We start from the raw sequence: 24,520 nt of genomic DNA, 5'->3' as shown, positions 1-24,520 counted from the left end.
AAACAGATCTTCATTCTCCATGAAGTCTTGATGTGCTCTAGCACTGTCTACAGCTAGTAGTGTATACTATATGGATGTTGTTGTGTGTGTATTAAAGGGATACTTTACAACTCCCCCAGAGTTAAACTGTTGAGTTTTACCGTTTTTGAATCCATTTTGATCTCCGGTTCTGGCGTTGCCACTTTTAGCATAGCTTACTATAGCACAAGACCATTAGCGTTTCTCAAAATCTCAAAAAAAAAAAAAAAAAAAATGGCCGAAGTGTTTCGATATTTTTCCTATTTAAAACTTGACTCTTCTGTAGTTACATCGTGCTCTAAGACCGACGGAAACCGTAAAGTTGCGATTTTTCTAGGCTGATATGGCTAGGAACTATACTCTCATTCCTGCGTAATAATCAAGACACTTTACTGCCGTACCATGAGTGCAGCAGGAGCAATGACTACACAAACTTAGTCCCGGTCACGTTGGAAGTTACCGAGCTGGGGACTATTTTCAGGCGCTGCGTCATATCATTACGCCTGCTGCACTCATGGATTCGGTGAATGGATTCAAAAACGGTAAAACTCATCAGTTTAACTCTGGGGGAGTTGTAAAATGAGCCTATTTCCAAAAAAAGTGGAGTATCCCTCTAAGGATGGGCATGAGTACCCACAAGTGTCAGAAATAATCAATCATAAAACATAAAAATGATGTGACTTGATTATAGTAAATTTATTTTATTAGGATAAACCCCTTGAGATGCAACATCTCGTTTTCGAGGGGGTCCTAAAATACATCACAGCCATCACAAAAGAACACCAATCAAATAAACAAAAGAACAATTATACATATTGGACAAACAAATACATACGGAACCACAAACACAAAAAAACAAACAAACAAAAAAATAATATTATATATATATATATATATATATATATATATATAAGGTAAAAAAAAATAGAATAACAATAATATTAACCAAAATATGCAGATTATACTGTACATGAAAATATTTAACACAGATAAAAATACACAGATCTTTGCCATCATAGAAAAAAATTCAATTTTAAAATATCTTATAACAGAAAACAACTATTTTACATTGTAGAAATATTTTACAATATTACAGTCTAAACCAAACTTTTGAACTGTAGTGTATATATAATGTTTTTTTATTCAGTAATTTTCTGTAGTTTTGCACTTGAATATTATAAATAACTACAAATCAATAATTTAATGTTTTTATACTACTATAGCTTGTTTTCACGTGACGTCACGCCACTGCGTTGCCTTGCCATGGCGCGAAATGCAGATAGAGGGCAGGAAGTGATTTTCTATATTTAGGAAGCACTATAACACACTCAAAAGGCCTATGTTTTGCGTCGTTTATGGTTGCTCAAATCGATCAAACCACGAGGAGTTTTTATCGTGTGCCCAAAGTTGTTGTTCATAAGGGGGAAAAATACAAGAAATTGACAGAAAAACACCAGGAAAATGCCTCGGGGTCGGGAGGAGCCGAATGGAAAAATGCCTGTGTGTGTGTGTGTGCAGTGATCACTTCGTCAAATGTGAGTTACATTATTTATGTGGCTTATAATTACATTATTCAGGTGTTTAAATACACTTATGTGGCTGTTTGTGTAACGTACCAGTTTCCGAACTTTGTAAAGTCAAAGCATGTCTGTCAGACGAGTTAGTTGCTGATATCTACTACAGCCTCGATGGCAGGCAAATCTCTCAATTCAGTTGAAAATCGGTCCTCTTCATAACGCAAGGATCACATCCAACATATGTTTCAATTTTCTGTTGATATATGTCTCTTGTAATAGTGTCTAAAGTACGGATTTTCCTCCATCTCGTCCATTGCGCTCTTCACTCCTTGCCCTCCATCTGCATTCTGTGCGTCAACACAATCACGTGACTGCAAACCACCTATAGGCTAATTCACATGCTTCATAGGGCTGTAGTTCATACTCTCATAAGACATTAAGTACGCAAGTTTTCATTTCCAGATTTTGAATATGAAGAATCATTAATTTGCGTGTGTGTGTGTGTGTGTGTGTGTGTGTGTGTATCTGCAAATGACTGTGTGTACCAAAAAAAAAAAAACCCCCAAAAAAGCAAATCTCCATGTCAAAGTTCACTAGCCCGTTATAGTGTCCTTGTTCCTCCAGATCAGTGTGATCATTTATCTCTGTCTCACTGCTCTTTGATAGATAGGATCTAGAATGCTGAAGCCCTCATCTGCAGGATCTGGAGCTCATCCAGAGCGTCACCTACTTCCTGCAGAGCCGCCGGTAAGGAGTGAAACTCAAGGCAGCAGTGGCGCCTCCTGCTGACCGCTGAATGCACAGTATTGGCACTGTCACACATAACTCTCATTAACAACACAATCAGCAATCCTGTCTGCATGATCGCTGCTCCTCACAGCCTGATCTCACGACTAAACCGGGCGTGAAAGCTGTATGAAATATGTTTATTTGGCCTCTTCTATTTTTAGACTGAAGCCCAAGCGCTCTCAAGGTCAAACGGAGGCATAAGTGTACTAAATTGGAGTGTGGAGTGTGTTTATGTCTATGCATGCTTTAGCACAAAGCTGAATGACATGTTTGTTTTCCCCTCTCCATTTATCTAACCACCAGCGCAGTGGGTCTGTAATGAGTTATTAGCCGCTGGTCAGGCCTTTATTTCCAGCGCTACAGGCAGCATTAGAATAGGAGCCAAATCAGGATGTGATGGTTCTCTGAAATGATCTCTATAAGAGGCATTAACCAAGCAACACAGATACTGATCCGCTCATTAAAGGCCACTACTATATCTACACTTCGACATACCGACACACGTTAAACTTTTTACTGATGGGTCTGTTGGGGTAAATGCTGCTTTAGGATGTGTGTGTCAAATACGCTGACACTGAGCCAGCTCAAACACACAAGAGCGCGTTGTGACCTCTGACCCCTGTGCACGATGTCGTCATGAGAGAACAAGAGCGCACCCTGCTATCCAACAGTTCTCTGTCTCTCATGCAAAATTGCTTGCTCTGTTGTAAAATGCCTTGTATTTGGGTGATATTTGGGCGATATTTGGTTGTGCATTCCAGATCCCTTGATAAATGGGTGTTGTATTTCACCAGCGTGCGCAGGGGTCAGCGACCCCACACTGCACTGTACTTCAGCTGGGGTAATGGATCTGCCGGCTGGGAGGAGAGAGGTCAGGACAGTCGACCCTGGCACTGCCCTAACCCACCGACAAAACTGCAACCCTTGAGACCCAGACATCACGGTGTCTCAAAAAAATCTGTCCGTCTCCGTGAAGGTTGGCCCTCGCCTCCTGTGGGCTAAATGAGGTGTGTTAGATTATATGCTGTGATGGAGAGTCTCTCGCACAGATCAATGTGGTGTTTATCTGTGGGTCAATGGAGTTAATAATTTCATCTGACCCGCCTGAACTCTATAAGCACCACTGCACTGCGGGACTGACATGACTGTCCATGTATTACATGATGATGCTGCTGCTGCTGTCTAATGGTGTTTGAAGCATGAAACACTGATTTATAATCTCTGTTTTAAAGACACTGACACTGATTCATGTTCTAAAAATTGAGATCCAGGCGTGATCTTTAAATGCGCTCATGCATGGCTCTGTTCTCGCTGGAGCCCCATCTACTTGGTGTACCGGTTAAAGCGATAACAATGAGGTTGGAGGACCAAACTCTGCATCAGCTACCATTGTTCCCTTGAAGATTAAAGCACTTAAAGGGATAGTTTACTTTGAAATTAATTTTTGGTATGTTTTAGCTTACCTCAAGGGCATCCAAGATGTAGGTGTCTTTGTTTCCGGGATGGTTTCAATTTTGATATTTTTAGGTCAAACCGTTCTTGTCTGTCAGTCATATAATGGAGGTCTATGGTCACCACCTCAAAGAGCATGCACAGAGAAGTCCAAATTAAACTTGATTCAGTGACTTGTAAATGTAAGGACACATTGATGGCCTAAGACACGAAATGAGCGGGTTGTGTGAGAAAACAAACAGTATTTATATCATTTTTACCCCTGGTAAGAAAAAAAAAAAGGTAAAAACGATATAAATACGGTTCGTTTTCTCACTCAAACCGCTCGTTTCGTGTCTTAGGCCATCAATGTGTACTCACATTTACGAGTCATTAAATCATGTTTAATTTGGACTTCTCTGTGCATGCTCTGAGGTGGTGACCATAGACGTTCATTATATGGCTGATAGACAAGAACGGTTTGACCTAAAAATATCAAAATTGAAACTACTTGGTAGTAATGTAACTTTTCTCAGTGTTTCACTTAAAAAGCTATAGCGTAGATTGTGAAAAGGCTGTGGATCTGAGATTTGAGCGAATGTGGCAGTGAATGCAATGGAAGGGACTGCAGAACTTGGAGTTGAGGGAAACCAGAGACTGCATTTCAGACCTCATAACTGAACTCTGACCTTTCACCCTTCATCTCAAGCTATTTTCATTATTAGTTATTTGCTGCTGTGGTTTTGCTCAGCCATCAGTTGTTTCAGCATGTCAAGTCATCTTTTCCCTCAGAATACAAAACAAAGTGAATACAAACTAGAAAATATAAGGATACAGTACATTTGAATAAGAGTCATGCGATTAAAAAAGTTAATTCTTTATCCGTAATATTTAATTGATTTATTTTTTTACTGATTGTACACTCTAAAAGATGCTGGGTTGTTTTAACCTAATTTTGGGTAAAATATGGACAAACTCAGCCATTGGAGTTAAAAATTACATTTAAAAATGTAAACCAATGGCTGGGTTTGTCCATATTTGACCCAAAATTGGGTTAAAACAACCCAGCATTTTTTTTAGAGTGTACTTTTTACTCATTAAAGAATCCTGAAAAAAATGTATAACAGTTTCCACAAAAATATTAAGCAACAACCGTTTTCAATTTTGAAAATAAGAAGAAATACCTATATAATTTGTATTATATATTTATAATCTTAATTAAAAATGTTCTTAGCCACCCTTTTCATATCATGACTTTTTCACCCTACACCTCAGTGTCTCATTGCAAATCTATATTTGACAGTAAAGAGTGGCATGAAGACTAATCAGATGAAATAAGACAGGAGTCGGATGGCAGAGACTGGTAATGAGATTACATTAGATGGCAGTTACTGATGGCCTGTCAGCTCTGGCTGTGGTGGTCTTATCTCAACATTTCCTCGAGACCTCCGCTTATTGCCTTATCCAGACACCTGGGACCCAGAGACTCTGTTTCTCACACTGACTCGTTCATTTTCAAGGGCAGAGAGCAAAGCTTGGATACACTGGGCTATGCCAGCGTATACACACAGTGAAATGCAGTAGACTAGAAATAAACGAATGAAGCAGTGTATCAGGCAATTGAGTTTACATCAAACGTTTCTCATTCCCCACAGCCGTGTTCTGATTACGACTGCGCTTTTTATTGTTGGAAGCACATTTACGAAAGTGGGAAATCGCGGGGATTCATAATTAACCTTTCAGACAGTGAAGCTATTTGTAAGAGAGCGTAACACACAGTTAATGTCTTGGAAGGGTATTACCTCACAATCCTCCAGACAGAACATAATAAAAGCTGTTGTCGTGTAGACCCTTATTCACTTCGGTTGTATGGTTGAGGTGAGGTTCAAGCAGAATGGGCTACTTGGAGAAAGCCAGCCCATGGGAAAACGGTCCCCTTCCTGGAAGCGATGGTCGGAGAGAGTGGCGTTCTGCTAGGGTTAGCATACATTCCTGCATTCCACTGAGAGGGGGAGGGGAGGCCGGCTAATACCGCGTCTGTGTCCGTCTGAAGGAGACTCGTAGGATTGTTTGGAGTCTCACTTTGGTGTCCAGCATATCAGATGGGTCTCTCTTTTTCGAGTTTAGTCACGAGAATGCTGCAGTTCTCACCAGATTTATGGATTTGTGTGTGTGTGTGAGTTGACTATGTCTCACATAAACTCCCTTAAAGCAGTCCTCAAAGGCAAAAAGGACTCACAAAGGACATAATGTTCATAAAATTATTTTCCGGAGTATTGTAAAGGTTCAGAATAGGGTTAGCTTGATGGGAAAACATTAGAAGTCAATGGCAAGTTCTCGTTTAGATTGCTTGGTAAATGTAGACTCAAAACAGTGCTAAACACCCCGAATACCAAAGCATGAACGATTCTGAAGTCGAAACAAAAGTACATTTTCTCCTAAAATGGGAAAAAATATCAAAACATCAGAGAGAGAGAGAGAGAGTCATTCAGAGGAAAGGGAGACACAGTTAGCTGTGTTTCAGCTTGTCAACAGACACGAGTGTGATGAACTTTATTATTTTATTGGGTGATTTATTACTGATTTATATATATATATATATATATATATATATATATGATAGTGTATTTTATTTTCATATTTTTTGCAATATTTAATTTTTTACTTTTCCCCCTTAATTTCTTTATCTGTGTTTACTTACTACATAATATTTATTTTCTGCGTTGTTTGTTTTGTTACTCTACATAATGTATATACTTCGGCAATATTGTAAATGTTAATATATATTTTTTCCTTTTTTATTTTATTTCCTTTTTTCTTATTTCATTAACATGTTTTTTTTTTAATTTTTCCATTTCCCTTTTATTTCCTTTATGTCTTTGTTTACTGCACCATATTTATTTTCTGTGCTGTCTATTTTGTTACTGTACATAATGTATACGCGTCGGTAATGTTGTAAATGTTACCAATCATTCCAATAAAGCTCCGTTTAGAAGGGTTTCGGAGAGAGCGCACCTTTCAATGGGATCCAGAAACCAGAGAGCATAAAAAAAAAGATTAAAATGAAAATCAAATCAGCACTATCTAATTAACCAGCGGGTGCCCAGGTTCATTTATTGCTCTCCTCCATCTCTCCCCTCCTTTTATATGCGTGTGTGTGTGTGTTGGGTGAATAAAGGAGGAGGTGATGATTGGAAGGCTCTCTGCATTTTTGAGACTGTGTGAAGCAAACACACACACACACAGATTGTGAGTAATATCCCCAGCACTCCTTGATTATGCTCAACTCTACATAATGCCATTTACTTCCTGCCACATTAATGCTAATCTTTTTATTGCAGTGAGGCTGAGAAAAGTGAGCTAGTCGTCTATTGCTGATGTTGTTCTGTGTGTGTGTGTGCTTATTTTGCTTGCTTTGCACACGCCATAAGTCTCATCCTTGCAACTTTAGATTAAAAGAGAGGAAGACTGATTCACTTTGTGGTTTTTAATCATCTTAAAGTATTACCATGACTGATAAGAGGACAAATAATAATGAGAACCCAAATCTGAAAATAAACAAAAATAATTATCTATGGAAATTAAATTTCGGTAGTGGTCTGATCAACCCTGTTACTCCTGCTGTGTGTTAAGTGTGTAAAATCAGGCCGTGATTTAGATTGTGATTGATTTTCATAGGCGCTAGGTCTTGTTTTTTCCTGTTTTGTACAAATACAGGCGCTAATCCTCTGTTTGTGGATACGGGAAAACTAAAAACACTCCAGAGAGGGGTTGGAAAGCGGCCTATGTGCTGCAGGACAAATCATTGACATTTTTGCATAGTACATGTTAGTGTGTTTATTTAGACCTGTGCTTTTAAGGAAGTTTGTGTGTGTGTGTGTGGATGAGGATTTTCTCTCTCCTTCGTCATAAGTAGTTAAAAGACCTCGGTGACAGACTACGCAGCGGGCCTGACAGTCCCAACAAAGAAAGGAACTCTTTATTCCTTTGTCCTTCAAAGCTGCATGAATATTGCTGTTGGCTAGGGGGCCGGATGTCTCAATACAAGGATGTGCATTGTTTTTTTCTCAGAGCAGAGACTAGAGCAGTGCATCATGGGCAGGATGCTGATGTTTTCAGGGGCTGCATTAGTAATTCTTGATGATGTGGCACCAAAGAATTACATTCCCAATACAGCCTTCATTCAGACTCAGGAAATGCTTTGAATGTTTCTCTTGACTTTGACAGTGATCTTGGGGATTATTTTAGCCAGATTTTCAAAGCATTCGTCATAATAAGCCATAAAGATGTCAAATGTCACTGCCATATTGTGGTCATGTCACGGTATTGATGGGTTCAGATTATTGGAGTAGGGAAGCAACACCTGTTGATTGGAGAGCCTGACATTTTTAAACTTCTAAAAAAATAAAGAAAAGAAAAGTTAAATATTCTATTAATTGAGGAATGCACATTTTTTCAGTATCATATTGGTTATAGGACAATATACATTTTTTAGTTCAGAATTTATATGCTTTTGTATACTTTTTTACAAATTAGAATAACCTTTGCCATACTCGAACACTCACTTATTCTTTAAAAACTCAAAATTAATATTTATTTTCCATACTGCACATTATAATGTTGTGATGTCTAAATTCACTTAGCATTTAAAGTCATTGTTTTTATTTAATTTTTTATATCATTTTTATTATTTTTGAAATACCTGAAATCATTTGGTAAGGTGAAATGGTACGTGGTCAAGACCTGGAACTTCTAAATAATATCACACCATAGATTGTTCGTCAACCAATCAGAATCAAGCGTTGAACCGTAGTGTAACCTAAGATAATACACTCTAAAAAATGCTGGGTTGTTTTAACCCAATTTTTGGTCAAGTATGGACAAACTCAAACATTGGGTTGTAATTCAATGTTTGAGTTTGTCCATATTTGACCCAAAATCACGTCTGTTAAAAAAGTACGTTCTATATAGTATGAATATAGGTAGTATGAATGAGTCCGGACGTACTACATGCGGCATGTTGTTGTTGCATGACATACACTGTTATAACAGTGCAAAGATTTAAAGAGCCCATTTCAGTGACTGCACCAACTTCGTGCTGTTTTTAGTTCTGCTTTCTGTTTTCATCTGCGTTTTTACGTCGTCCGAGCCGACAATCAAGAGGAGGCGTCGGTCAGCTGCTCGCAGATCATGCCTTTTGCGGAATTTCTCAAATAACATTTATTTACCTAATAAATTTGACCTCATAAAACACACACACACACAACCACGATTTTTGGCAAGGAAAAAGCCATTTATTTGCTTGTGATATTACCATCAATAAATAAACATGAATGAATCAATAGAGATACGCATGTGTGTCTGTGTTTATCTCCTAACGTTACAGCCGCGTCTCCGGTTTCCACCATTTTCAAATATAACGACAACAACTCCTCTCCCGTGGCATCGTGGGATAGTAAAGTGTCCATCGTATGCGCACTTCAGAATCTCGCCGGAAGTAGTAGGTCATCCGGGTACTTTTCGCCTACTGTTTTTTGAATTCTATGATTTCAGACATACTAATCTGCTCGCGTACTGCTTTTCGTATACCACAGTATATAGTAGGGAAATATTCGATTTCAGACGCAGCTCTACGGTTTGAAATTCGACTCATTCTTGAAGTTTGGTTTTATTAAAGGAGTTTAAAAAAAAATTTAAAACAAACTTTTGCTGATAATTTACTCACCCCCATGTCATCCAAGATTCTTTCTTCAGTTGAAAAGAAATTAAGGTTTTTGACGAAAACATTCCAGCATTTTTCTCCATATAATGGACTTTACTGATAACAAAACGGTTCAAGGTCCAAATGAGAGTTTCAGCGCAGCTTTAAAGGGCTTTAAACGACACCAGACGATGAATAAGGGTCTTATCTAGCGAAACGATTGGCCATTTAAAAAATAAATAAAAAAGTTTAAGTTTTATAACCACAAATGCTCGCCTTGCTCTGTTCTGTGATGCGCATTCGTGACTCTCCTGTTCAAACTCGTTCATCAAAATGAACATATCTTTTTTCGAGTCATGACTTGAAGGGTCCTAGATAAGACCCTTATTCATCGTCAGGTGTCATTTAAAGCCCTTTGAAGCTGCACTGAAAATGTCTTTTGGACCTTGAACCGTTTGGTTCCCATTGAAGTCCATTATATAAAGAAAATCCTGGAATGTTTTCATCAAAAACCTTAATTTCTTTTTGACTGAAGAATGAAAGACGTGGACATCTTGGATGGGGGTGAGTAAATTATCAGCAAAAGTTTCTTTTGAAAATGAACTACTCCTTTAAATAAATCATCCTGTTATTTTGAGATATATCCTTGTTCACTTTCCTACCAGGATTTTCCAGCAGATTCGTCTGGAATTTAGAGGACTGATGTAGAGAAAAACCTAACAGAGACGTTTTTCTTCTTGGAATGGTTCAGTGTTGCAGAGAAGAAAAAAAAATAGAGACATTACCATGGGCTGGTTCAGAGGGAAATGGGATTACCATATTCACATTATATGACCCTCATCTGTATCTCCAAATGCTTGGTCTGTTCTGGGGTGCCCGGGTCCGATCCGACTTGTGCTGAGCCTTTCTTGCCAGATTGCCTTGAATCTCATGACACGCGCGGCATGCAGGGGGGTTACAGAGGCCACGGAGCAGCGGTCACAGTTCCAGAGCCGAAACACTGCCAGCTGAACAACATTGTGCGTAGGTGTGACAGCCTGACCAAACCGAGACCGGGACGCTCAGACACAATGGACTTACTGTTCCACACTCACTGAGCCATATAACTATACAACAGAGGCTAAGGTACACTCTTAGAAGAAAAGGTTCTATCAGCGCTACGTATTTGGAACCCTTAAAAGGTTCCATACACTCTTTTAAAAAGGGTTCTTCTGGGTTCTATATAGAACCTTGGGGTTCCATACTTGGCCAATAGAACCTTTTACCAAAAAAAAATGGTTCTATATAGAACCATTTTTGGAGTTCCATATATGAAGCGGGGGATGGAACCATTTCTGGTTCTAAATGGAACCATTTCTTAGAGTGTACATGTCACGCATATTCTAGTCCCTGAATATTTAATACAGAACGATTTCAATCTTTTAGTGGAGCGGAAAACAGAAAAGATTGTCTCATTTTCACCACTCTGGTGCTTTGTGACAGGCAGTCAGACCTCTCACCTCCAGACGAGCATCACCCAACACCCGCCTCTATCTAATATATAACAGGATTGTGATTAGTGGGCGCTGACGGAGGGGGCTTTTTAGCTGAAGAGCGAGAGGGGTTGGGGCGCTAATTGAAATGATGTCTGATGTGATAGCCTAATCTCTATGATGACAAAATCCATGCACACTTGCTAATTTCAATGACAGCTCTGATGTCACTCAGGCTTAGCTGACGGAAATAAATAACAAACATCCCAGAGAACGTTAGAAGGAGCGAATGTCGTCTCAACCATCGAAATCCATCTTGCGTAGCAGACACCCCGTAGTGCGAGATGAATTGCCGCTCAATTGTCATGGAGACCAGACATGGCACCTTGTGGCCTGAGAAGATAAGGGCTTCAAATTCATACGGCACTTTCAATTAGGGAGAATCTTGCTGATTTGACACCAGTTGTACATTGTAATTCACGGCTTTGATACGCTAAACGTTGGGACACTGATGACTCAATTACCTGTGACACGATAACAAGGTCAGGCATTAAAAGCAATGGTGTTTGATATCATCGCTGTGTAACCCATCTTGCTTGTCTTGCATTGTTTTATTTTTAAGCAAGATAAGATAAATATACATACACTACCTATAAAAACTTTGAGGTCAGTAAGATAAAAAAGAAGAAAAGAAATGAATGGTTTTATTCAGCAAGGATACATTCGATTGATCAAAATGACTGTAAAGACATAGGTTTGTCTTTACAATTAAAAAACAAACTATTGTGTACATAAAAAAATTGGCTGAATTTCAATAAATGCTGTCATACTTTCTATTCATCTAAGAATCCTGAAAAGGGATTTTCCCGCAAAAATATTAAGCATTAAGCATTTTCAACATTGATTATAATAAGAAATGTTTCTTAAGCACCAAATCAGCATATTAGAAGGATCATGTGACACTGAAGATAAACATTTTAAGTGGACTGGAGTGAAATGTCTAACTGCCTAGCCTTTAAGGGATAGTTTATCAAAAAAAATTAACCATCATTTACTCATATCCTCATTCAAACCGTAACATTTTTTATCCTCCAAACAGAAAAAAAATACATACCTTAGGATTTTAAAGCATATATCCTAAATTGAAATGGTAGCCTCTACTAAACTTTCTCCACAGGATAATCTATCAAAAATCATCTATCAACAGTGATACTACAAAACTGGCTTTCAGGTCAAAATAAGAGAATTGTCTCTGGCAGGACAGATTGGGTTTTGGAGGTTTCCAGTGAGGAAGGATTTACTGACCTCTCTCCTGACCTCAGCACCAGCCGACGATGTCATGGCAGTTTGAGGACAGTGCGCCTCTCTTCTGTCACCTCTCTTACATTCCAGCTTTTAGGAAGGAATGGTGTCTTACTTTGTGCCTTGCTTTCATCTGAGGACTGGAATTTCTATCTGTTATTTGTAAATCGCTTTTGCCTATTTACCACATTGATTTAAACGTGGATCCCAATTTGACCCCCTGACCTGGTCAGTCCCTCACGGGAGAATTGGAGAATGATGTCATGCTTTGAAATTCCTAGTGAATTGTGAACAGGAAGGGATTAGCATAGTTTATTTACTTAACTATCATGAGCCATTTCATTTTTTAAATAAATATGTTCATTTTTGAATTTATTATTATTATTATTATTATAGTTTGAAATTTTAATTTAATTTTATCTTTTTTTAATGGGAAAAATAGTCAAGCCCCCCCCCCCCCCCCCCAATAATTTGTACTTTATAAATGATTAGAATTAATTTAATTTGAAATGAAGATAGAAAATGAATTGAGAACAGAGTTTTGCTTCAGTAATACGTTTAGTAAAAATGTAAAATATATATTTTATATATAAAAAATATATATATATATCCCCTCAGTCAGGATCCATCTACCCAGTCCTTCCTTTTTTTTAATCGATGGTTCTTTAATAATTCAGGTCAGATATATCCTAAAACTCTGCAAATGTCAATAGAGTTTAGCTTTTTTTGTCTCCTGAGGAAGTAGAGAAGAGTTGTGTGAGGCGATTTACTTCTGGGATGAGCAAAAAAAAAACAAAAAAAAACAGCAGCAAAGAGAAAACAGAACGTTTGAGGCTGAAGGAAAAGGTCTAGAGTCGACAAAGCTGTGTGTTTGTGTGTGAGGGGTACAGTGGATGGCCAAAAAAACAAATGTCTGTCTTTCTCAGGTCTACAGAGAGGTTCACTAAACATTCTTCACAGGCAGGGGGAGGAAGAGGGTAAGGCTCATTAACATAAGAACAGAGTCATCAGCCAATCAGCAGGAGGGAAAGGGAATGTCAGGTTTGAGAAGGAACTGGGAGGGTGTCAGGTTTCCCGATGCATTCTTCCCTCCTCTTTTTGCCAGAGAGGGAGGGAGAGAAAGAGCACAGGACGGACATAGAGAGAGCGAGCGAGTTCAAGACAGAGAAGTATATGGGACAGTCTCATTCTTGCCCTCTGACATCACGGAATTGGAGTATGTGTTAGGAACTGCCCGGATTTTCTGCCCGTCGGAGACGCAGAGAGATCCGACAAAGAGCTGGACGGTCCGAGGGAGTTTTCATCGGGGGTCAAATCTCAGGCAGTTTAGTGCTGTCTGGAGTCCCAGAGACTCACTCAGCGGGGCTGAAAATGAATTATCTGGTGAGTGTGTTTGCTGTTCTCGCTGTTGTGTGAACGCTTTAAGTCGGTTATGCCAAATGCCCTCGGGTAATGCATCTGGAGTGAAGAAACACAAGAGACACTTTTAACTTTTTACTTGAATCTAATAGCCTACTTTTTGTCTTCTTTAACTTTTTATCATTTTTTAAGTAGCAACAGATCAGAACTAGTAGGCTATCAGCTTAGAAAGCTCTTAAAAGAGGCAATAACAACTGCTTTAACTTCACAAAGAGGCCATCAGAATATATTGGCTCCAGCTGAGGTTTTTAAAAATGGCTTTTCTTGAGGAGCAGTGAGTTTTGAAGGGTTTGGGGAGTGTGAGAAAGCAGGCATAACGGAAGAACGAAGGGAAGGAAAGGAAAGGGAGCCCTGCCGCTGTGAGCTTCTCTGCTGACTCAGGAGAAAGCTGAAAGATTAAGCTTTTATGGAAAGAAGGAGGGAGAGAGGAGAAGAACAGCATGAAACGACTGGCCGAAGCATCCGTTCCTTGCCATTGTTTGAAAGCACTGGCTCTCGTTCAGCTTGTAAGGTTTGGGAATGACACAGTGCTTTGGTATTTTTGGTATTGCCTCTGTGAGGAATCTGGACGCTGAGATTCACCCCCTGCACAGGCTGGGATTTTCCCCAGCCATAGAAATTAACCTTGAATTGGTTATGGTTAGTTATTCGTGCAATTGAAAACATATGATAAATGGGGTTTTAAGTATGAGGAGTACGAATTTTATTTAATGCATTTTTTTTTTTTAATTCCAAGGCAAATCTGTCAGTTTTTTTAATCGGTTGAAACCAGAATCAGTGTATATTGGTTCCTCCTGAGGTGGTCCGTGATATAGGTGGGGAGTTGCGTACTCTTGTGAGTGGGCTGTTGACTTATTGAGATCACTCTTGAATTGTGGCAACCAGGCTGAATTAGTTGCTAAGTTAAGAATGTTGAGTCATGTTGTGTTAGGGATCTTCAAATAAAAGAAAGACCCCTTCTTCAGAAGACAGCTGAGTAACCCGAGTCCATCTCCCCTGTATCGCCTCTCTGACTCAACCCTGACTCACCCTCCGGCTTTGGGTTTGAGAGTGAGGAATTCCCCACCGCTGACCTAAACCCCACACCCTCTCCTGCAGGTCTGACGGACAGGACCTGCTCCTCATCCTCATTATCCACATAATCATACACACAGGAATGTCAGCATCAGGCTGGGTAGAAGTAACACTGATCTGACCAAATTTAACCCCCATGGTAACATCACGCAGTTGATGCTGAAGTATTGTGATCCAAAGTAATTCAAGCACTATACTACAGGAAAACATTTACAGACATTTAACAAGAACAATACAGGTCTCCTGGTTTGAACTTTAATCAATACCAAGTGCTTCATTTTTAATTCATGACTTTTGGCTATATGCATATGTTATAGCCTGTGTTACCAACCAAATATTAGCATAGTAGTTGCTTTTACTGTAGGTTAGTTAATGGTTTCCAGTTGCACTTCATTTAACTATCTGGGCCAGTGTGTCTGTCACAGATTAACCATCTTAAAAAGAGAATGACAGCATTTTAGATCAAATAAGATGTATTTTATGCCTAAAACAGTCATATAGTCTCTTCAAAGGAACATCTGATTCATTTAATGTCTGATGTTTCTCCTAAATGTCTTTTGAAATAACTGAGACAGCTCCTGTCACACAGTATAAAGCTATAAAATTTGCATAACAAAGCTTAATAATTTTGTCAAGGAAGAGTTTAATGAGAAATATTCAGAATTCAGAATATTACTAGAAAGCTACAGGCAGGTGAGTTTGGAATGTGGAAAGTGGCCCTCGAGGACCAGGGTTGATAACCCCTGTATTAGAGTATGTTGAAATGACTTCTTAGCACGGTTTTGATCATTTCGGAGTTCTTTTAGTACTTAAATAATGTGGTCTTCCTTCTGTAAACGAACCACTTAAAAAAAACTTTTGCTGATAATTTACTCTCCCCATGCCATCCAAGATTTCCATGTCTTTCTGTCTTCAGTCGAAAAGAAATTAAGGTTTTCGATGAAAACATTCCAGGATTTTCTCCATATAATGGATTTCAATGGGAACCAAACGGTTCAAGGTCCAAATGAGAGTTTCCGTGCAGCTTCAAAGGGCTTTAAACGACACCAGACGATGAATAAGGGTCTTATCTAGCGAAAAGATCGCTCATTTAAAAAATAAATAAAAAAATTTACGTTTAAAAAGCACAAATGCTCGCCTTGCTCTGTTCTGTGATGAGCGTTCGTGACTCGTTCATCAAAATGAACATATCTTTTTTCGAGTCATGACTTGAAGGGTCCTAGATAAGACCTTTATTCGTCATCTGGTGTCGTTTAAAGCCCTTTGAAGCTGCACTGAAACTCTCATTTGGACCTTGAACCGTTTGGTTCCCATTGAAGTCCATTATATGGAGAAAATCCTTGGCTTGATCGGATCACGATGATCGCATGCCAAGTGTAAACGCAGCCTTAGATGGTTTAAGCTAGAATTAGCTAGTTTTGGATGGTCTTCCAGTCTGGCCAAGCTGGTGTTTAGCTGGGAAACCAGGCAACAGACCATCCAGGTCCCAGGACAATCTAAGACCAGCAAACTAGCTCAGGCTGGTTTAATATGTTTTATTTTCTCCAACAAGGTTTAACCTATTTTCTGTTGAGAAAACAGTTGAGATATTTAAGATAACTTATTTGTGATTTTCTTGCTATACCCCTGACCGTCATCTCTTTGAACATGGGCAGCAGATATTGTTTAGCTGGCAATAGAGTTTAAAGTGAATTTGATTCTGTGTTATGAATAAGCTAATCTACAAAGACAGAACTCTTCAAAGAGACAAGAGTTTTCCAATACAATTGTGAGGCGATCATTTTTCCAATAGCTTCACACTGTATGTAGTTGGACACATTCCATGTCAGAGCTCCTCTTCCTGTCTTTGTATCTCAGGCCTCCAAGAGTTTATGGCCTTGTCACTGTTATTGAAGTTATGGAATGACTGTTTGAGGTCGCAGTGACGCTCTGTGCTGGAAAGGAATCATCGTGTTCTATTGAAGCCTGTCATTTTTGGATTTATTGTTTAGCGTAGGCAGGATTCTGGACATGTTTGTGCAGTGATGAAGGTCCTTTCGCTCAGGGTGAAGATGAAAGTGTTTATAGCACATGCTGTAGTCCTTATGAGAATTCCCTTTGTCCTTGTTACTCTCACGTTTATCTCTTTTTGACCGTCTCAGCTCTGTAAATCACGGAGTAAAGATCGGCACATCGGCATTGTGTTGCCGTGGAAAAACATTGGCTGTAAACCAACACTCATTCGTAGCCTGTAGCTACAAGAAGCTGTTTTTTAAAAGAAGGTGTTGCAACCTCACCCTGCCAGAAAAGGAGGGGTTTTTTTTTCCAGTCAACATGAGTGAAATGGATGGTGAATGTTAAGTTCATGTATCTGGGATGAGCTGTGTGTTTTTAGGATTTAGATGCGTTAGACGGTGTGATTTTTGCCCGGCTGTGAATCACAGAGTGTCTGTGGTGGGAGATGCACCATTCAACTGTGGTGTCTGCATGTGTGTCCATGAAATGAAAAAGGTAGACAATATGGAAGTGGGTCTGTTTTGTGAGGTGGGCAGAAGGTATGCAATGTGGGCTAATATCTGTGTTAAGTTGAAGCTGTGGAATGTGTCAGGAATGAAAGGATGGGTCTAGTCTTGCATTGAGAATGTTACAAACACATTGACAGAGCTATCTAAGGGTGTGTTCACACTTCGGTTCGGTTTGGTTCGCTTGGACCAAAAAACCCCCCCAAAAAATGTAGTCCTCATCCGCTTAGCGTTCACGTTTGCATTATCACCGAACCTAAAGGCATATGGATATGTTCACAACCTGATTGGTCGGGTTTTATTACGTATATTTCGTGACGGAACTTACCGAAAATCTAAATCAATGCTGTGTGCTTGGCTAAATGCACTCGTTGTATGTATATAGCCTACATATGATGGTTTTTTGACCAGCTGAGAACTCATAAAGGGTTTATCAAATGTGTAAAGGAGTCAAAATAGTGGCAGGAATCTCTCCGTCACACTCAAACGAAGATTTGTGACGAGACACGGTGGGCAACATCACGAATATTACGAGAAAAAACGTGTATGCTAGAGCTTTCCGTCCTTTTTAGGCTTGCATCTTGTGACATCATGTCTGGTTTTTGGTTCTATTTTCATGTCTTTGGTCCGAGTTTGTTTGGAAGCGGATTGAGACCCATCTATTCAGCAGTCTTCGGATGGCAGCGTTCACACTTATTCATATGAACCGCACTAACAGAGCAATCAAAATTTGTATCAAACCAAACATGCCAAGTGGGATCACACCCTATATGTGAAATACCATAGATTTCTATTATAGTACGGTATGACAATTTATTTTTTTTTTTTTTTTGTAAAAAAACCCCAAACAACTACATTGCAAAATATTTCAAATAAATGCTGTTCTTTTGAACTTTCTTTAACATTCATAATAAGAAATATTTTGTGAGCACAAAATCAACATATTGGAATGATTTCTGAGGGATCATGTGAATGAGTAATGATGCTGAAAATCACAGGAATAAATGGCATTTTAAAATATATTAAAATTGTATATTTTAAATTGTGATCATACTTCACAATATTGTTTTTACTGTATGTCTAATCAAATAAATGTAGCCTTGGTGTATATAAGAGACATAACAAAACATCAAAAATAAAAAATCTTGCCGCACACACTTGTATATGGTTGGACATATAAATCCATATTTCTCCATATTTATGTAGTAAACAAACTGCGACTGTATCATCTATTGTCCTTTTTTTGCTTAGGTTTGTACATACACTCAATCTAAGGATTAATTATGTGCCTCCAAGCCTTTGCTCTTTTCCTCTGCAGGCCTGTTGTTAATCCTCAAGTCTGGTCTTGTCTGTGGTAAACTCACCTATATAGTGAAAATAGAGCAGGCCACTGGCCCACTGTTTGTCTCTGCCATCAACCGTATGTTATTGTCTTCTCTTCTGTTGAGATTTTCATGTCCCTTCCTGCAAATAGAGCGGGATTTTGCCCCACTTACATTGTATACTTCCAGCATGATTCAATATTTTAGAAGAGATAGTACAGTACATATACATCAGAGAAATCTGCCACTTGATTATTATCTTTCTTCATCTAAAAATTCAGTTTCTATAGACAGAAATTGAGATGTTTATACCAAAAACATACATTTTTTTTTGGAATAGCATACTAGTTGGTCTATATCTTTGTGACTTTCTTTCCATGTGTGTATCTGTGTGTCATACATGACTGACACAGCTGATAGTGGAAAACGTCCAAACACACGTCTGGCTGTCTGAGTCACATCTCTGAATCTCAGCTCTGATGACTATCGCTACTGTCTGCTCCTTGTGTATATGTCTGAAAATGTGTCTACACTTCTTAACTTCACCTGCTCTTATAATTACTTCATCCAACCTGCTACTTATGAAACCAGTAAGCCCCAATAACAACCAGACCGCAAAATAACACCCAAGACTGAGACGCTATATAGATGGGAAAATTTCAAACATTGTTTATGTACTAGCTACTCAGTTAGTAAAATGTCTAGCTTTTGTTCTTGTTTGGTCAGGCTCAGGTGTCGAAAAAAGTGCCAGAGACGGCCTTGTTTTGTCTGCAGCGCCCATCTGTTTTTAAACCAATCGAAACTTTTGATGACGTAGGGAACATTTTGAGGTGGATGTGTGATGAGAATAGACCCGAGACAGATGAGACTGTATCTTCAATTTGGTTGCGAACAAAACCATGCCATGAGGGACAAAAGTGCAGCCTGTTCACAATGTCAGACCTGAATGTTAATCAGTAAAACGTGGGAAGATTTTTAGTGTTTCAGTTGAACAGTCAACGCTTAGGTGCACAGCTTACCTTTCGTTTACGTTATGAGTGTTGACTTGCACAATAAAAGTTCCAATATCTATATGTTATATACATTTTAAAAAATCTCTAATAACAGCTGACAATCCAGCGTTATTCTAGTATTATGTAAATACTTTTGTAGTATATTTTGAAATAGCTTTTATTTTCATATGTTTAGTTTTCATGTTAATTTTAGTTTAAGTTTTACTAATTTTGTACAGTTTGTCATTTTTTTAAATATATACCTGTATTTTTAATATAATTCTATATAACTTACTTAATATAAATCTGTTTTAGTATTAGTTGTAGTACTTTAACTTCAGCTTATTCATTGCAGTAGTTGTTAGTAGCCACATTTCTTTAATCTAATTTAACTTTATTTCAATGACCAAAAAATATGTTTAATAGTTTTACTAGTTAACAATAAAAACACTGTGACCACCGTTATGGATATATTGTACATTTCCTTTACAACAACTCATGTTCGTGAGATGATCTATAGCTGTGTTGTAAACTGTCTTTGTGTCCTTGAAGCTAATGAGCTCACACACGTTCACAATAACAAACAGAAAACACTACCTGCCCCCACCTTGCTAACTTTACTAGTGTTTGTCCCATGGGGTCATGCAGAGGCACCAGACAAAAGCACCCCCACACAACACACACAACAATACAAACACACACACACTCATTGACCTGTCTGTACAGAGCGCGCTCCAGCAGCTGCCACATTACCTCCTGTTCAGTGGCTCTGTCTGAATGAAGCGCTCAGCCCTTCCTTCCTTCCCTCTCTCACAGGTCCACATCCCTCTTTCCTCTCCGCTCCATCCTGTGGAATTCTCTTTCGATTTCTTCCTCTTTCTCTGGCATTTTTATCCCCATTATTAAGGGAATAGTTCTCCCAAAAATGTAATTTCTGTTATCATCTAGTCACTTTCATGTCAGTCCAAGAATAGCACCATAAAACTGAAGTCACGTGGACCATTGTGTGATACTTTTATGGTGCTTTTTAGTAATTTGACACCCCCAGTCCTCATTCACTTTCATTATATTGAAAAGAGTGACTAAGATATTCTACAAAAAATTCACTTTTGAAAGAGTGAGCAATCACTTTAACATGTGGCCTGCAATACGCACTCGTGACCCTTTTAAATGCAAATGGATGAACGTTTCCTTTTATTCTTCCTCCGTCTCTTTCATCCATTCTCCCGGTCTTTCTCCAGAGATAATAAAGTTTAGCATCAGTCTCTGTCTGCTCTAGCCACAGGGAAAGTGTTTGACCTGGACATTTCCATGGTGATGATTGCCAGTGAGGAATGAAGCGAATCTCTCGTCATCCACTCGGCTTATATAAGCCTCTTTTCCTGAAACAATACTTAAATGTTGGACAGTAACTAGCTTACAGTAGCGTGACAGTAACTCAGCTATTGTCAAAACAATGAAGCTTATCCAGTAAAAAAAAAACAGCTTTTTCAAAAAAAGCTGCATTGTAGTGTTTTCTTAAATGTTATGTCGTATTTATATTTACACTGTAGTTGAACAAACTGCTCTCTCCTAAAATGTCTCTTTCTTAGGAACTACTGGGAAGTGTAATCGTTTTAGCGAATTGGTATGTCATTTCATGTCATATTTTATGTGGCAAAATTGATAAATGCTATATTTCGTCACCAGTGTTGGGGGTTGCAAGTAACGTGAGTTACGTAATCAGATTACTTTTTCAAGTAACTAGTAAAGTTACGCATTATTTTAAATTTTACAGCTAAATATCGGATTTACTTTTTCAAATAAGTAACGCACGTTACAGCAATTTGTTTTCCCATTCATTGACTGAACGTTCTTATTATGTTCTTTTTATTTTTTGCATTCTTTGACATCATGTAGATTAGTTCATATTATAGATTAGTTTATACACTGTTAAAAAATATGGCTGGTTTAACTTAAAAAAATAAGTAACCTGGTTGCCTTAATTTTAAGTTCATTGAAATGGAAAAAGTGAGTTAATACAATGGAGATTTATTTAATCATCAAAAACTCAAAAATAATATGTTATCTGAACTAAATAAATGATTTAAGTTGATTTGACAAATGAAAAAAAAGTTGTGATAACAAATAAATCTTGAAAATATTTTTTTACAGTGTAGCGTAACTCATTATTTTCCATAAAAAGTAACTTAACTCAATTCTTTTTTTTTTTAGAAAGTATTGTAACGCATTACTTTCAAAAAGTAATTTGTAACACTGTTCGTCACTATGTTTTTGACTTGGTTAAATAAATTATAGTTTTTCTAGTCTTAACAGTAGATTTATTTAAAATTTTCTGTCTCCAAGATTAAAGTAAATGTTAAAACTATATCTAATTATATATATTTTCATACCATACTGTGAGCATTTATAGATATTTAAGAAGCCATACCTCCTTAAGTTACTACAGTGCTAATTGCTAATACAAAGACAACATTGGACAACATAGAGAGTTCAATTCAGCAATCATTGACTCTTATGAGCATGTTCTTTGAATGAATCAGTCAGAAAGACTCTTGAAGTTTGGGCCCTTTTTTTCTTCAAAAGTTTAGTTTGATTGTAGCTTAATGCATTTAGCGATGAATAGCTCCAAGTATTTTCAAAGTGGCTTCCAATTACTGCTTGATAAATGATGATGTACACCAGAAAACACCCCTGAGGAGTCAACTCATTTTCTGTTGTTGTTTAATGCATAGTGCTTTAACGTTTTACTTTATAATTGATGGAGATGGAAGGTGTGATTTATCCTGGGCTGTGAAGACGCGAATAGATCCATTGTTCATTAGTAAAATATCCACATCTCTGTTATTTTCCTTCATTTATTCTCCTGCTGTTCCTTTAATGCCTATGTGCTTGTGTTCTCCTCTGTGCATTTTCAACAAATGAGAAAACATTCACTGTCACCGAGTCATCGACTCGCCCTTACATATAAACCCCTGTGAATCACTTTCTAAACCTCCAGTGTCCTGATCGACAAAGCGAGAGAGAGACAGGGAATTTTGGAGAAGTGGGAGAGGAACAGAAATGGACAGACTGAGAGGCTTGACATAATTTCTATAATGGAGGCAAAGTTCAACAGCTCATGATGTCATCAGTCCTCCAGAGTCTCTTTGCTTGGCAGGAAAATATTCTCGTGAAAAAAGAGAGGAGAATAGCCCAGAAAGCATTCAGCACTCCTTTTCTACCGCAATTTGCTTCTGCTTTTTAAAGGCAGAGCAGGCAATTGAGATAAGACGAGAGAAGAAAGAAAGAGACATCAAGTCACAGAAAATGATTTGCTGAAGGTGTTTTATCCAATTGCTGCAACAACATCACTCACCTAATTAATTTATTCTTTATTGTCAGCCCAATCAGGAAGGACGTAACTCTATCCCAAGCCTTACTGCATCAAGCTTTAGCACTTTTGTTAGTACATGTTCTTTATATATATATATATATATATATATATATATATATATATATAGTGTGTGTGTGTGTGTGTATATATATATATATATATATATATATATATATATAGGATATATATATATAGGATATATATATATATATATATAAAGAACATGTACTAACAAAAATATATTTACTGTATATATTGATCTATGTATGTGGTATACTGTACTGTATATATTGATCTATCTGGCACTATTTTTGGATAATTTAGTTGAGTTACATACTTCATAAATGAATGAATTTCCTTATTTTCATACCTAATTGATTCGTACCTAATTGATATATTTGTGACTAAATGGTTTTAATATTAATGTGCTAAATTGTCACATTGCTTGTCAACTTGTAAACAACTAAACTCAACTAAGCAACACCCTGCATTGTTCTTCGCTGAATTGACATATATCCTGTTAAAACAGGATGCTTGGACATTTTAGGCTTTAGTTAGCTGGTATTATTGTCATACTGTGTATTTGACTGCACACAAATCTTCATAGTGCATAAGCCATCCATATATTATAATACATTTTATTGTGTTTTAACATGCTGTATATATTTTTGCTGTTGTATTAGAAGAAAACATTCTCATACTGCTCAGCCCTGGCCAGAATGTCTCATTCCTTTGCAAAGAATGGCTTAAACTGCCTGAATGGGCTTAAAGAGCTCTCTCAGCTGGTCTGAGTGCTTCTCATTATTTTGCCATTGTGTGTATGAATGGATAGAGGAGGCTGTGGAGGTATGCATGCACACATTTGTGCATGTACGTTCACGCATTCCTCCGTCTATGTGCTCTGTGTGTGTATGCGTGTGCCAGCACTACACGGTGACATCTCAACCAGCTGCTCGCAGGCAGTAAAGCCTCTCGGGCGCTATTGTGTCCAGCCTCGGTGTCCTCCGGCTTTAAGGGAGACACTAACAGGGACTGTCTTCCACCCGGGCAGCACAGCCAGGGCATTCATCTGTCAGATATGCCCTCGGTGAGCCTCTACTCTCTCTCCTCCAGCTCCGAGCACAGGGACAGCATTCATCAGAGCACAGTCTGCCACTCTACACGCAGACCTTTAAAACACACAGGGAGGGATTCACGCGGAATGAATTGTACTCACTGATAACGTCGTTTCTTTGCTGTCTGCGTTGTTTTGGCACAGAACGACGCAAATGAGACCAAATATTTTGCACTAAGCACAATTTTGTATGGCACATTTCTAGATATTGTGGGCAGTGAGGAGTTTCTGTGTGTGTACAGAGGTGCATAATTAGCGTTATACCACAGGGATCTGAAAGGAAGATGTAACTGCATCACGGTTCACATCAACTACTATCCTAGATATTACGTTAAAAACAAAGTGCTCAGATAATGTACTGTTTTCAAAATGTGTAAATCAGGTTTTTTGATGTACCAGTGGCATACTCTTTGACTACATTCTCATAAATAGCTTTTAAACACTACAAGATGACCACACATTGTGCACTAGACCAAAAATGATACTTCACTT

At 38.2% G+C, this 24,520-nt stretch overlaps 1 protein-coding gene across 2 annotated transcripts in view; it reads left to right on the top strand.

Moving 5' to 3' along the window:
• bcar1 (BCAR1 scaffold protein, Cas family member) overlaps positions 1-24,520 on the top strand; it is a 99,643-nt gene that overhangs the window by 35,312 nt on the left and 39,811 nt on the right. Inside the window, exon 1 of one of the 2 annotated variants that reach the window (XM_039684060.2) lies at positions 13,333-13,613. The exons of the other annotated variant lie outside the window; for it this stretch is intronic. Coding sequence (XP_039539994.2) covers positions 13,602-13,613 — 12 coding nt within the window. The 5' untranslated portion in view covers positions 13,333-13,601. Of the gene's footprint in view, positions 1-13,332; positions 13,614-24,520 lie in introns of those variants that run through there. 2 annotated transcript variants of the gene reach the window in all.

Source organism: Pimephales promelas, chromosome 10 (assembly GCF_988280905.1).
Source record: "Pimephales promelas chromosome 10, fPimPro1.hap1.1, whole genome shotgun sequence".
NCBI lineage: Eukaryota > Metazoa > Chordata > Actinopteri > Cypriniformes > Leuciscidae > Pimephales > Pimephales promelas.
This window is presented reverse-complemented; position numbering and strand designations above follow the sequence as displayed.